Below are 13,732 nucleotides of genomic sequence, written 5' to 3'. Positions count from 1 at the left end.
GATCCAGGCACGGAGCTCCCCCTCACGATCCAGGCACGGAGCGGCCCCTCACGATCCAGGCACGGAGCTCCCCCTCACGATCCAGGCACGGAGCTCCCCCTCACGATCCAGGCACGGAGCTCCCCCTCACGGTCCAGGCACGGAGCTCCCCCTCACGATCCAGGCCAGGAGCTCCCCCTCACCATCCAGGCACGGAGCGGCCCCTTCACGATCCAGGCACGGAGCTCCCCCTCACGATCCAGGCACGGAGCTCCCCCTCACGATCCAGGCCGGGAGCGGCCCCTTCACGATCCAGGCACGGAGCTCCCCCTCACGATCCAGGCTGGGAGCGGCCCCTTCACGATCCAGGCCGGGAGCGGCCCCCTCACGATCCAGGCACGGAGCTCCCCCTCACGATCCAGGCACGGAGCTCCCCCTCACGATCCAGGCACGGAGCTCCCCCTCACGATCCAGGCACGGAGCGGCCCCCTCACGATCCAGGCACGGAGCTCCCCCTCACGATCCAGGCACGGAGCTCCCCCTCACGATTTAGGCACGGAGCTCCCCCTCACGATCCAGGCACGGAGCTCCCCCTCACGATCCAGGCACGGAGCTCTCCCTTCACGGTCCAGGCACGGAGCGGCCCCCTCACGATCCAGGCACGGAGCTCCCCTTCACGATCCAGGCACGGAGCGGCCCCCTCACGATCCAGGCACGGAGCTCCCCCTCACGATCCAGGCACGGAGCTCCCCCTCACGATTTAGGCACGGAGCTCCCCCTCACGATCCAGGCACGGAGCTCCCCCTCACGATCCAGGCACGGAGCTCTCCCTTCACGGTCCAGGCACGGAGCGGCCCCCTCACGATCCAGGCACGGAGCTCCCCTTCACGATCCAGGCACGGAGCGGCCCCCTCACGACCCCCTCACGATCCAGGCCGGGAGCTCCCTCTCACGCCCCCCTCACTGTCTAAACAGCAAACTCTCTCTTGGAATTTAGTCTTAGTTTACTCATGCCTCCGTGCCCCTGAAGCAAGAATATTTGCATCTCACCTTTTACCTCTTCCTGTACATTAACCACATCTCCCCCTCTGTCACTTCCTACTCCAGGTGCTCCCAGGCTCCTCTCTCCCACACAGCTCTATGCCCACCAAGCCCAGGAGGGTGCCAAGCCTCCTTAGTTGGCTATCTTCTTCCTTAAAAAGCAGATAAAACTCACCATTGGAAGATGTGGGGCTAGAAAGTGTCCCTGCCTGTGTCTCCTCGCTTTGTATTGCCATGGGAAGCTCTCTCCCAAGGGGCATGGTGCTCCACCTCCTAAGTTATTGTGCCAGCAGAGATGTGACTGATGCTCGGGTGCTGTCATTGGCATCATCTTGGATGCCTTCATCTTTTACAATAAATATTTCTTAGCACTAAGTCTGTCTCCTTCTGGATGTGCTGCCGTGGGCTGCCTGCTCTGCTGCCCCTGGCAAGCTGCAGAACCCTAGGATAGAATCACAGAATCAGGCAGGGTTGGAAGGGAGCACAAGGAGCAGCCAGTTCCAACCCCCCTGCCATGCCCAGGGACACCCTACCCTAGAGCGGGCTGCACACAGCCTCAGCCAGCTTGGCCTCAAACACCTCCAGCCATGGGGCCTCAACCACCTCCCTGGGGCAGCTGGCAGTGAACTCTAACCCCCAGGCATGTGTCAGTGGAGATCCAGTCCCAGGGAGGAAATGGGTTTGTGCAGCTTGTGGCTGGTGACAAATGGGCAAAGAGGGCACCTGGGCTCCTGAGGGGTATGCAGAGGAGTGTGGCCAGCAGGTCAAGGGAAGTTCTCCTCTCCCTCTGCCCTGCCCTAAGAAGGTCACAGCTGGAGCACTGGGTCCAGTTCTGGGCTCCCCAGTTCCAGAGAGACAGGGAACAGGCAGAATCCAGCAGAGGCTACAAAGATGCTGAAGGGCCTGGAGCAGCTCTGTGAGGAGGAAAGGCTGAGGGCCTGCAGAAGAGCAGCTCCAGAGGGGACCTGAGCAATGCTCAGCAGGAGCTAAAGGATGGGGGGCAAGAGGATGGGGACTGACAAGTGTCAGTGGTGTCTAGTGACAGGACAAGAACTGTAACAACTGTAACCCAGGAGGTTCCACCCGAACAGGAGGAGAAACTTGTTTGGTGTGAGGGTGCTGGAGCCCTGAGGCAGGCTGCCCAAAGGGGTTGTGAAGGCTCCTTCTCTGGAAAGCTTCCAAACCTACCTGGATGCTGTGATCCTGGGCAAGCTGTTGTGGGCCCCTGCTTGAGCAGGTTTGGACTGGATGATCTGCAGAGGTCCTTTCCAACCCCACCATGCTGGGATTCTGTGATCTTTGACTCCACCTGCAGTGTCCAAGCACGCTGAGGTCCAGGCTCTTCTCTTGAATCTTAGACATGTCACCACCACCACAAGAGCATCTCAGCCATGCACAAAGCATTTGTAGTACCCAAATGGCAGCAAGGGCTCTGGCTGAGCAGCTTTTCTCGGGCTTCATTGGGCATAGTCTATGTCCAAACTGAGGAACTGTCCTTGCCTCGACCCCCTCCAGCAGAAGAGGAGTTCACAGGTATTTACTGTAGCAACTCTGCCTCCACTCAAGCTATTCCTGTAGCTCAGTGCATGGCAAAGCTCTGCTTTAGGGCCAGCAGTTGACAGGAGCTGCCCTGAAGCAGTCTCCACATGCAAGAAGGGGGCTTCACAGCAGCAAAGGCACCAAGCCCTGCTCAGATCCACCACATCTGTACAAGGACCCAGGAGGAGAGGCCAGGAATCTCTCATGAGAACCACACTGACTTTATTGGCAGTGGGTTGGCTCCCGTGGGGTGAGCATCAGCACCGCACAGTGACACCTCTCACACCAGCAGGCATCCCAGAAGGCCCTTCCCACCCCAGCCTCAGGACAGGGAGACCTCTCTGCAGACACTGGTAGGACCCCCAAAGCCAGGCATGACCAAGATGTCCAACACCTTCTCACCACCATACCAGAACTGTACTTGAAGCAGGTGCCTGCCTTCCCTCCCCATGCTGTCCCCTCCTTTGGGGCCAAAGCTAAACCATCTGTGGGGAAGTGACCCAGCCAGCAGCACTGGAAGTCACCTGCTCAGATTTCCCCTCCACAAACCAAGATGATTAATGTCCATCCAAGAAGCAAAGTGCAGGTCCAAGCAGATGGAGAGTTCACCCTGGCTCCTGTTCTTCAGCAAAGGAAGCAGGTCACTGGAGCAGGAGCTCCTGGAGCTGTGTCCTCCCTCCTCTCTGTCTTTCACATAAGCCACAGGGTGAAAACACCCAGAAGAGCTGTGACAGGAGCCAGGAAGGGCATGAGATGAGCAAGAGGAACAGCTAAGTCAGTCAAACCATGGTGGATCCACCGCAACAGCTCCCAGCACAGCCTGCTGATGCCTTTTCTGGGCTACATCTACTGACTGCTGCCCAGCAAGAGGAAGGATGAGACAAATTTCTCCTCAGTTTTTGGGTTTATTACAAAACATCAAATTGAGGCTGCTGCAAAACAGGGCTCAGATTTCCTTGTGCTGGTGCCTGGTCAGCCTCAACATGGCCAAGTGGAGACCTCCTCCTCCTTTGTCCTGCTCCTGTGTGGTGCCTGGGCCAGTCAGTTTGTACTTCCAGCTCCATCCAGCTTCATGAGACCTGTCTGGTGCTTGTGTTAAGGACTAAGGCCAGGGCTTGCAACTCAAACACAGTCAAAGATGTGCTTTAAAACCAACTTCTGCACCAGGTCCAGGCTCTAGACTTGGCCAGGGACAAGTTTATCTTCTGGTGAACACCTTCAGCACCAGAGGGAGTTTTGCATGGACAACAAGCCCACCTTCCTGGCTTCCAAGGCTGGCACATGAGTAAGAGTCCAAGGCTGGGAAACCAGGTGAGGAGGTGGGGTCTGACCCCTGAGCAGCAGCACATCCTGGTGTCCCTCCTGGCCCTGCATGCCACCAGCTCAAGACGGGTCATCCTCCCCCACCGTTGACAGGAGATGGGCCACCTGGGCCTTCTGTGCACCGCTGATGTGCTGAGCCACCTGCAGGATGCAGTCCACCGCCACCTCGGGATTGGCTTGGATCAAGCTGCAAGGCAGACAGGAGAGGGCAGCAACCTTGGAGGCTGAAGGAAGAACTGCTTCATCCCCACCACCCACTGTCCCCAAACCAGTTGGCAGTGTGCCCCCAGGGGTCCCAGCTGCCGTGGACACTCACCTCCGGATGTGCTTGAGCACATAGTCCCGCTTCAGGTACTTGATGTTCTCCCGGATGGCCGACTGGGAGCCTTCATCCTCTTGCATGTGCTTCTCCAGCCACTCCACCACCACCTGGTTGTTGTCCCAGAGGTAGCCCTGCAGAGAGCAGCACCATGGGCAGAGGGTCCTGCAGGTCCCCTTTTTTGCTGTGGCCTCAGGTTTTTTCCTCCCCCAACCAAACCAGGCCACCAGGTGAAAGGTTCTGCCTGGAAACCAAAACTCAGGAGACCTTCATGGGGCGTTTGAAATGCCAGAAGTTAAGGGAAACCACATTTGCTTTGTGTGTCCTCCTCCTGTGCTCAGCTAGCACAGGACTGCCAAGAGAGCAGCTCAAAAGCAAGGACCTCAAGGCTCACTTCTGCCCTGGGAAGCCCCACCTGATGGTAGCAAATGTGTATTTGGGTGTCACCTTGCTGTCACTGAGCACCAGCACTCAGCTGAGGTCACTCAAATTGAAGAGACAGCCCCAGCCTAAGGGTTGCTCAGCCACCTGCCCCAGCACAGGCTGCAGAAGGGCTACTGCCACCACACCTTCAAACCCTCAGGGAGGCACCAGTGGAACCAGTGAGTGATGGGACAGTGACAGCCCTCAAGACACCTGTGGCCATGAGATGCCTCAGGAAGCCAGGGCTGGGGGTACCTTCTCAGCTCCCTCTGTCTCCATGAACCAGCGCCGCAGCATGGACTGGATGTGGATGTGGCTCAGCTCACTGTTGGCCTTCAGGACTTCTGCCTTCACCATCTCCTCCAGCAGCAGCCGTCTCAGCCTCCAGTAGAGGAAGGAACGAGCATTCCTCCACTCCAGGATGTCCTGCAGACAGGGGGACACAGCCCAAAGCTTCACCAGTGCAGGAAGGAGAGGAGCTGACGTGTGGGGACTGCTTGCTCACGGCTCATGGTGCTGGAGCAAAGAGCAGAACCCAGAGCAGGAACAGCCTGATGAGCTGACACCCAGGCTTCCAGAAGAGGACTTAGAATCATAGAATGGTTTAGGTTGGAAGGGACCTCAAAGCTCAGCCAGTTCCAAACCCCTGCCAAAAGCAGGGACACCTCCCACTAGAACAGGTCGCTCAGGGGCTCATCCAACCTGGCCTTGAGCACCTCAAGGGAGGTTGTGGAGCACAGAATCACCCAATGTGATCAAAGATCACATTGGGTGATTCTGTGCTCCACAACCTCCCTGGGCAACCTGTGCCAGTGTCTCACCACCCTCACTGCAAACAACTTCTTCCTAACATCCAGTTTCCATCTGCCAGTTTAAACCCATTGCTCCTCACCCTTACATGGCTTGACCCACACCTTCAGAGCAGCACTGCAGAACCTCTGCAGCAAGTCCCTTCCCAGCCACATCCTGGCTCACCATGATGACTCCTTTCTCCTGCATGCGGCCCGGGGTGTCGTGCAGGTCAGCAAAGCACACAGCCACCTGGTAGTACATGGGCAGGAGGAGGTCCTCACGAGCCTTCAGCTGCTTCTCCAGCTCTTTGCGCTGCTCCACAGACAGCTCAGGGTTCCCTGTGGGACATGTGGTGCTGAGCAGCCCAACCACTGCCCCTGTGATGGGGTCCACAGACCACTGTGGGCTTTGCGCTCCATCATCAGCCACTACCATCAGGAAACGGCTCCCAGCATGGTGTCCATGATTGGGCAAAAGGAAATGGCCTCAAGTTGCACCAGGGGAGGTTCAGGTTGGACATGAGGAACAATTTCTTCCCAAAAAGGATTACTAAGGCCTGGCCCAAGCTGCCCAGGGCAGTGGTGAGTTCTCTGTTGCTGGAGGGGTAGCACTGAGGGCCATGGCTTAATGGTGACCTGGCAGTGCTGAGTCAGTGGTTCAACTGGATGGCCTTAGAGGTCTTTTCCAGTGGTGATTCTGTGTCATAGAATCAAGCAGGTAGGAAGAGACCTCCAAGCTCATCCAGTCCAACCTAGCACCCAGCCCTATCCAATCACACAGACCATGGCACTGAGTGCCCCAGACAGGCTTCCAGGGATGGCGACTCCACCACCTCCCTGGGCAGCCCATTCCAATGCCAATCACTCTCTCTGACAACAACTTCCTCCTAACATCCAGCCTAGGCCTCCTCTGGCACAACTTGAGCCTGTGTCCTCTTGTTCTGTTGCTGGTTGCCTGGCAGAAGAGCCCAACCCCACCTGGCTACAGCCTCCCTTCAGGTAGTTGTACCTTTGCTTTTACACATTTACACCCTGCCCAGAGCCCAGTCACAGAAGGCCATAGCCATGAAGGGGCTTGATTGTGTCTACCAGAAGAGAGCTGACATTTGCAAGGACTTTGTGGGATCACATTTTAACAGGGTGGAGGGGCTCAGGGGCAAGGACCTCCCAACACAGCCCAGCCCCACTAGGAACTGATCACAGGGTGAATGGATTCCCAGTGCATTAGAAGGCAACCTCTGTGCAGGCTTTGTGCCACCTCCTTAGCTGCTGACTCAACATGGCCATTGCCATTCCTCATCTCAAGGCATGGGAGAAAATTCCAGCACCATCTGCAGAGCCCCCAGGAGATGAAGATATGTTGAGGTAGCACAACCTGCTCCTGGGAGGCTCCACCACCAGAAAAGCCACACAGATCCTGATGGCTGCCACCATCATGTTTGAGCCTCATGTTTCAACTCACCCCCAACCCATGCCCACAGGCCTAAGCACTCTTCCCTTACCCAGCTGCTCAACAAGCTTGGCGCAGACTGTGTCGATCCTTCTCATAGTCTTCACCAGATCTTTCTTCCTGAACTTGATTTCCACTGTTCCTCCAGGTTCCAAAATGCCTCCCCTGGAATGAAAGTTTGGTGAAGCAGGGACAGGCCTGCACAGGAGAATAAATCCTTGGACAAGACATCCAGGAGACTCTCTCTGCTAAGAGTGAGGGAGAGAAGAAACCTGAATTCTTCTCCATCCCCCTACTGCTTCCCAGCTTGCTCCAATATGAGTTCAGATTAGAGAAAAGGTCTCCTGACCTTCAGAATCATGTTTTTCATCCCACAACCTTCCCTGGACACAAGAGGATATCCCTAAGGAGATACCTACCACCCTGTAAGAGCCTCGTAATATCTACCTGATGGCTTTGATCCACCCCTCAGGTGAGCAGAGGTCTCAGCCAGCAGCACCATGACTCTGCAGCCTCCATGTACGTTGGCTGTGGAGGATGCAGCCACATGTGGGATGCTGACCTGCTCTCCTTGTCTGCATAGAGCTCCACGTGCAGGGGGTTGATGGTGCAGTCAATGACCACCCAGGAGCCTCCCCGCAGCTCCGCGTGCGGTGGGATGTAGACCAGGACAGGCTGCTTGAAGTCCCTCAGGCTATCGACAATGAAGGCTCCGAACTTCAGCATCTGGTCATACATGTCTGAAAGCCAAAGGGAGCCAGTGGCCAGCTGCCCCAGCTGCTGTGGGCCAGGACATCATCTCTTGCCTTGGCCTAGCAGCCCCAAAACACCCTTCTCCATTGGATGAATCAAACAAGCACCCCAAAACCATCCCAAAAGAAAGCCACCAAGCTCTGGCACCTGGGTCCTGCTGATGCTACATCACCTCCCCAGCCTAATCCCTAGCACCTAGGTCCTGCTGATGGTCCATCACCTCCCCAGCTTAGCCACTGGGACCTAGGTCCTGCTGATGCTCCATCACCTCCCCAGCTTAGTCACTGGGACCTGGGTCCTGCTGATGCTCCATCACCTCCCTAGCCCAGCCACTAGGACCTGGCTCCTGGTGATGCTCCATCACCTCCCCAGCCCAGCCACTAGGACCTGGGTCCTGGTGATGCTCCATCACCTCCCCAGCCTAACCCCTGCCACCTGGACCCTGGTAATATCCCATCATCTCCCCAGCCCAACTACTGGCATCTGGATCCTGGTGATGTCCTACCACCTGCCCAGCCCGACCCCACATCCCAGAGTGGTGCAGGCATGACCCTGTCAGGCTGGGTCATGCTAGGACTCCATGGGATGTCAGAAGATCCAGCAGAATGTCCCAGCACAGGGTCTGGACACCTCCCAGGCAGGTACCTTTCATGCCACTGGAGAAGCCTCGCCAGTTGGCAAAGATCATCAGCGGGAGGTGCTCGCGGTTGAAGTCACGAATGGCCTGGGATGTCTTAAAAGCTGAATCTGGGAACCAGACCTGCCCAGCTTGCTGGAGAACCTGCAAAAGACGGCAAGGACAACTGCTGGGACCAGTGCTGCTGCTTCCTTGGCACATCACACTGGCAGGCTGGTGGCAGGTGGTGGGCTGGAGCAGCAGCACCAAGCACCCTGGGTTTGACCAGTAAGGAAAAGCAAGATCCAGCAAGGGATTAGACACAGCTTTTACTGCTCCCCCACCTCCAGGCTCCTGCCATCTGCTGCTTGGCCACACGGAGGTCTCCTCGCTCACCTTCGCCTCTGACTCGGGGTTGGCAGGATCCGCAGGTATCTTCACCTCCACGGTGCGGGTCTCAACGGCGATGACACCCACTGGGAGACCTCCCAGCCTGCAGTCAGGCAGGGTGGGCTCAGCAGGGGCCCCTCCAGACTGCACTCCAGCCCCACCACAGAGGCAGAAGCAGTCGTAGAATCATAGGATGGCTTAGGTTGGAAGGGATCTCAAAGCTCAGCCAGTTCCAACCCCGCTCCCCCTAGAGGGGGACTTCATCCAACCTGACCTTGAACACCTCCAGGGAGGTTGTGGAGCACAGAAGCACCCAATGTGATCTTTGATCACATTGGGTGCTTCTGTGCTCCACAACCTCCGTGGGCAACCTGTGCCATTGTCTCACCACCCTCACTGCAAAGAACTTCTTCCCTCTGCCAGTTTAAACCCACGTGTCCAACTTTGCCACATTGCTCTTCACCCTGCACTTCCCTCCCCTGCTCCCAGCAGTACCTTGCTCTGCCAACCACAACTGTCTGAGCCCAGGGCTTCATGATCTCCAAGAAGCTGCCCTGGTCAAAGAAGCCACTCTGCCAGGTGCCCTTGAGAGCTGCAGAGCAGAGGGAAAAAGTGGAGCAGCACAATGGTGAGGACTGAAGAGTTCCTTGCACACCAACCCACACCAAAAAGCACTTTCTGCACCGTAGGTGGAGGATGTGTAGCCACAAGACACATCTGGGAGCACTGCTGAAGAGGTCTTGGGTTGCCCTCACTTACTTGGATGTGGTCTCCCTGCCAGCATCCACCTGGGGTCGTAGGGGACTTTGGAAGGGACAAAGCCAATGTCTCTTTCGATGGGGTCACTTATGGGGACGATGGGCACTGGGCTGCAGTTATCCTGCCAGGGAAGAGCCCACAGGAGCAGGTCAGCAGCCTGCTGTGGATGGAGGAACATCCCACGCCACCACTGCAGCACTCTCCTACCTTGGGGATGTATGAGAGCCACTGCAGGATGGTGTAGACCCCCTCGAAGTCATCGGGGACGGTGACGTGGGACACGCCGTTGTTATGCATGATCTGGACCCCTCCCAGCTGGTTGTTGGAGGTGTACACCTCCCGACCCAGCACCTGCCCAGAAGCAGTGAGAGGAACACAGGTGGGGCTCTGCTCACACAGGAGCTGCTCCTCCTTGCTCCATTTGAGAAGCCAAACCCCTCAAGGGGCAAAATTCCTTCTGGTTTGAGACTGAACTTCCACCTCTGCCTACCAGGGTGAGGTTTAAGAGGAAAGGACTCTGCTTCCGACACCTAAAGGGTCCTACAGGACCAGGAGTTTACCTGAGCAGGTTCCAAATCATGCTAAACCAGTACCCAGAGATGGATTCTGCCCCTGAGGCCAGAGTCAGTCTCCATGGCAGCTTTGCCACCCCTCCTCTGCACCATGAGCCAGCCCCTAAAGCAGTACCAGACAGCTGTGTGGTGCCATCCTCTCAGCTCTCACTGAAATAAACATGGTTTCAGCTTCCTGTGTCCAGTTCTGGGCTCCCCAGTGCAGGAGAGACAGAACTGCTTGAGAGAGTCCAGCACAGAGCCCCAAAGATGATGTAGGGGATGGAACAGGCTGCCCAGGGGGGTTGTGGAGTCTCTCTCTGGAGATATTCAGGACCTGTCTGGATGTGTTGCTGTGTGATCTGCTCTTGGTGATCCTGCTGTGGCAGGGGGGTTGGACTGGATGTGCTTTGGAGGTCCCTTCCAGCCCCTAACATTCTGTGGATCTGTGATTCCCTGCAGCTTCTTCAGACAGCTCCCACAAGGTGACACTCAGGGAACTGCCACCTCTTCCCAAGGGACAGGGAAGGAACCCACACTCATAGCAGCAGAAGGAGAGCACCTTTGGAGGCCAGCAGCCAGAGCAGGGTACCTTATTGAGGGCTGTGACCCCGGTGAGGATGATGTGGGAGTTCTCCACCTGGATGACACGCTGGCCCAGCCTCACCAGGTACGCGCCAATCCCGATGGCACGGCAGGTCACCTGGGCACACACACAAGGACCCAGGGGGTTACCAGGGAGAAAGGGCTGGAGTCCCAACAGCTACCAGGATGATGATGCTCTGCTGGGCTCTGCATGCTTGGGCTGCACCAAGTCATTGCCCTCAATGTGACCTTAAAGGCAGGTAGGAAAAGGGGAAGGACTGGGGCAGGAGAAGGTTCCATGGCTGTACCATGCTGATGGTCACTATTTCATCATAGGCACGAGAAGATTCCCCAGCAATGGTACCAGCAGCTCTCAGGTTTTCCACTCCAAATCCATTGTCCTTCCCAATGATGTCCAGGAGGACATACCTGTGGGGAAAGCAGAGCCAGAGTGGCATGGGTGGGACAAAGGGAAGCACTCCCTTGTGTGACCTGTCTGGCAAGATGCTGAGCCAGGACATGGGAGCTGCATCCTGGTGGAGACACAGGGCAGAGCTTGGGGCAGCTCTGTGGAAGCTGCATCTTGGTGGGGATGTAGGGCAGGGCTTGGGGCAGCTCTGTGCATGCCATGGGACAAAGAGGCTCACCTGGACTCGCCTCCTTCTTCCACATGCTCACAATGCACCGAGTTCATGGCGCTGATCCTTGTGTAGTCCTGGGGAGTCAGGTACAGGTACTTGAACCCCTGGAAGTAAAAGTGGAGGAGGTGTTTTGGAGTCTCCCATGCACATACTGATGTAGGATATGATCCTCCTCCAAATCCACCCCAACCCCACCCCACACACCATGGTGGGCAGCCACTGGCTGCAGGTGCAGGTTCGTTCCCCAGCACTGATCCCACAGCTTTATGTCCTTTGGTCCTTCTTTCCCCAAGTAAATGCTCTGCTGTTTGCTGCGATGGCAGAAGGGGAGGTGGCCACACACCTTGTAGGGGTCCTCAGGGTCCACCCAGGCCACGTGGAACATGCTCTTGATCTCGTCAGCAAAGCCGATGCGGGCACCGCTGTTGGCAGAGATGTAGATGCGGGGGATGCCATCAGCCCGTGCCAGCTCTGAGGCCCGCAGGAAGACCAGGTCCTCCTCTGGTCCAAAGGACCCTATCTTGTGAGTGATGTCATTGCAGATGAGCACAATGTCCCTGCCTTTTGGATACTCAGGGGTCTTCAGCTTCATTTTGAAAGCAACCATCCCCACCTGCTCCAAAAGACACAAGGTCACAGGGCAAGCCTCTGCAGAGAGATGGGCTCAGAGCTCAAGTGGACAGGCAAGATCCTTCGTTTGAGGAGCACCTCCTGGGCTTTCAGCACAGCAGATCAGAGAAGCCACCAGCCATTCCCACCCACCACAGCACAGTCTCCTCCTGCCCCACTCTCTCACTCTGTTCCCAAGCTATCCCCTGCTACCTCATTCCCTCCAGGGACTCTGTTCATCTGCACCATGTTGCCCTGTGAGTCCAGCACCAGCTCAGTGTAGGTCAGGATGTCCTTGGGGTACAGTTCTGAGGAGCCCCACAGCTTGAAGAGAGCCTACGGAGAGACACCAGGCACAGAACAAGCTGAAGGCATGGGGCTGAGGAGCTCTGGGATTATCACCAAGCACAGACACACACTTCTGAGACAAGCTGAGACTTGGGGTGAGCAGAATCCTGTGTCAGAGCCCTCAGCCTGCTGCAGATCTCCTTGCATGTAGCTTCCTCATCCTCACTCATGAGAGTGCAACTACAGAGCTAGGACTGGTTTGGAAATGCTTCATATAACCACAAATGTTGGGGTTGGGCTCTTTGTATTTGAGTGGTTTGGATTGGAAGAGACCTTTAAAAGTCATCTAGTCCAATCCTCCTGCAGTGAGCAGGGACATTTGCAACTAGAGCAGGTTGCTTAGAGCCCCAGACAACCTGACCTGCAATGGTTCCAGGGACTGAGCATCTCCCACCTCTGGGCAGGGCTCTCACCACCCTCAGTGTCAAACATTTCTTCCTTCTCTTCAGTCTCAATCTCCCTCTTTCAGTTTCAAACCATCACACTTTGTCCTGTCACAACAGGGCCTGCTCAAAAAGCCTGTCCCTAGCTTTCTCCTAAGTACTGAAAGGTCACCAGAAGCTCTCCCTGGAGCCTTCTCTTCTCCAGGCTGAACAACCCCAACCCTCTCAGCCTGGCCTCACAGCAGAGAGGTTCCAGTCCTTGCATCATTGCTGTGGCCGGTTCTGGACCTGCTTTGCCAGCCTGGAGGAGAGAAGTCTTTCCCCAAAATGGGAATGCCAGGGCAGAGTGGAGAAGAACAGCAAAGGCACTCATCTGGAGCCTCTTTGTGCTCAGCCAGCCTCACCTGCCTGAACATCTCCGGGAAGTCGTACACATAGGTGGTGCCCAAGGACTGCGCCTGGAACCGCTTGGCCTGGAGCAGGTCCTTGGTGACGTAGGGGGTGTTGATGAGCATCCCGTGCTGTGGCCCCTGTTTGTCACCGTAGGACTGAAACATGATCTGCAGAGAAGGGCAGAGAGTTGGCTGCTTTCCCTTGGCAAGTCCACACTGATGTGCAAGAGCTCCACAGATTAGAGAGTCACAGAATCATCTCCATTGGAGAAGCCCTCTAGCATCGTCCAGTCCAACCATCAGCCCAACACCACCATGGCCATCAAACCCTGTCCCCTCGAACACCTCCAGGACTGGGGACTCCAGCACCGCCCTGAGCAGCCTGTTCCAATCCCTGAGCACTCTTGCAGCAAAGAAATGTTTCCTCATCTCCAGCCTAACCCTCCCCTGGCACAATTTCAGGCCATTTCCTCTTGTTCCATCACCTGACACTAGGTAGAAGAGAGCAACCCCACCTTGCTGCAAGCTCCTTTCAGAGAGATGCAGAAAGCAAGATGCTTGTGCCTGTGGCTCTGCTTGACCAAACAACAGGGTTTTCCACCCCACTCTTTGCTGCTGAGGGGGCAGAGTGCACCACCACCATGCTGCAAGTACCAGCAATACCCTATCACCTGCAACCTGCCCTGGATGATCCTGCTTCAGCAGTGGGCTTAGACTAAACCATCTCCACGGGTCTCTTCAACCCCTCCACCACATTGGCATTCACCTCCCAGCTACACACAGCAAAACTCCTTGGGCTCAGCACCATTTCAGACCAAAGCATCATCCCAAGATCTCCAG

At 56.4% G+C, this 13,732-nt stretch overlaps 1 protein-coding gene across 2 annotated transcripts in view; it reads right to left on the bottom strand.

Annotated features, from left to right (window-relative positions):
- Positions 1-2,759: 2,759 nt before the first annotated feature.
- Positions 2,760-13,732, bottom strand: part of ACACB (acetyl-CoA carboxylase beta) — a 33,982-nt gene continuing 23,009 nt past the window's right edge. For both annotated transcript variants that reach the window (XM_064168166.1, XM_064168167.1), the window contains 17 exons: positions 12,905-13,060; positions 11,983-12,105; positions 11,504-11,773; positions 11,167-11,264; positions 10,828-10,948; positions 10,527-10,637; positions 9,591-9,734; positions 9,384-9,504; positions 9,120-9,216; positions 8,631-8,727; positions 8,264-8,399; positions 7,428-7,605; positions 6,918-7,030; positions 5,600-5,754; positions 4,880-5,050; positions 4,199-4,335; positions 2,760-4,069 (listed from right to left, as the gene is read on the bottom strand). In XM_064168166.1, the coding sequence (XP_064024236.1) occupies positions 3,943-4,069; positions 4,199-4,335; positions 4,880-5,050; positions 5,600-5,754; positions 6,918-7,030; positions 7,428-7,605; positions 8,264-8,399; positions 8,631-8,727; positions 9,120-9,216; positions 9,384-9,504; positions 9,591-9,734; positions 10,527-10,637; positions 10,828-10,948; positions 11,167-11,264; positions 11,504-11,773; positions 11,983-12,105; positions 12,905-13,060 (2,355 nt within the window). In that variant the 3' untranslated portion in view covers positions 2,760-3,942. The remainder of the gene's footprint in view (positions 4,070-4,198; positions 4,336-4,879; positions 5,051-5,599; positions 5,755-6,917; positions 7,031-7,427; positions 7,606-8,263; positions 8,400-8,630; positions 8,728-9,119; positions 9,217-9,383; positions 9,505-9,590; positions 9,735-10,526; positions 10,638-10,827; positions 10,949-11,166; positions 11,265-11,503; positions 11,774-11,982; positions 12,106-12,904; positions 13,061-13,732) is intronic.

This window comes from Pogoniulus pusillus, chromosome 30, assembly GCF_015220805.1.
Source record: "Pogoniulus pusillus isolate bPogPus1 chromosome 30, bPogPus1.pri, whole genome shotgun sequence".
NCBI classification, from domain to species: Eukaryota; Metazoa; Chordata; class Aves; order Piciformes; family Lybiidae; genus Pogoniulus; species Pogoniulus pusillus.
This window is presented reverse-complemented; position numbering and strand designations above follow the sequence as displayed.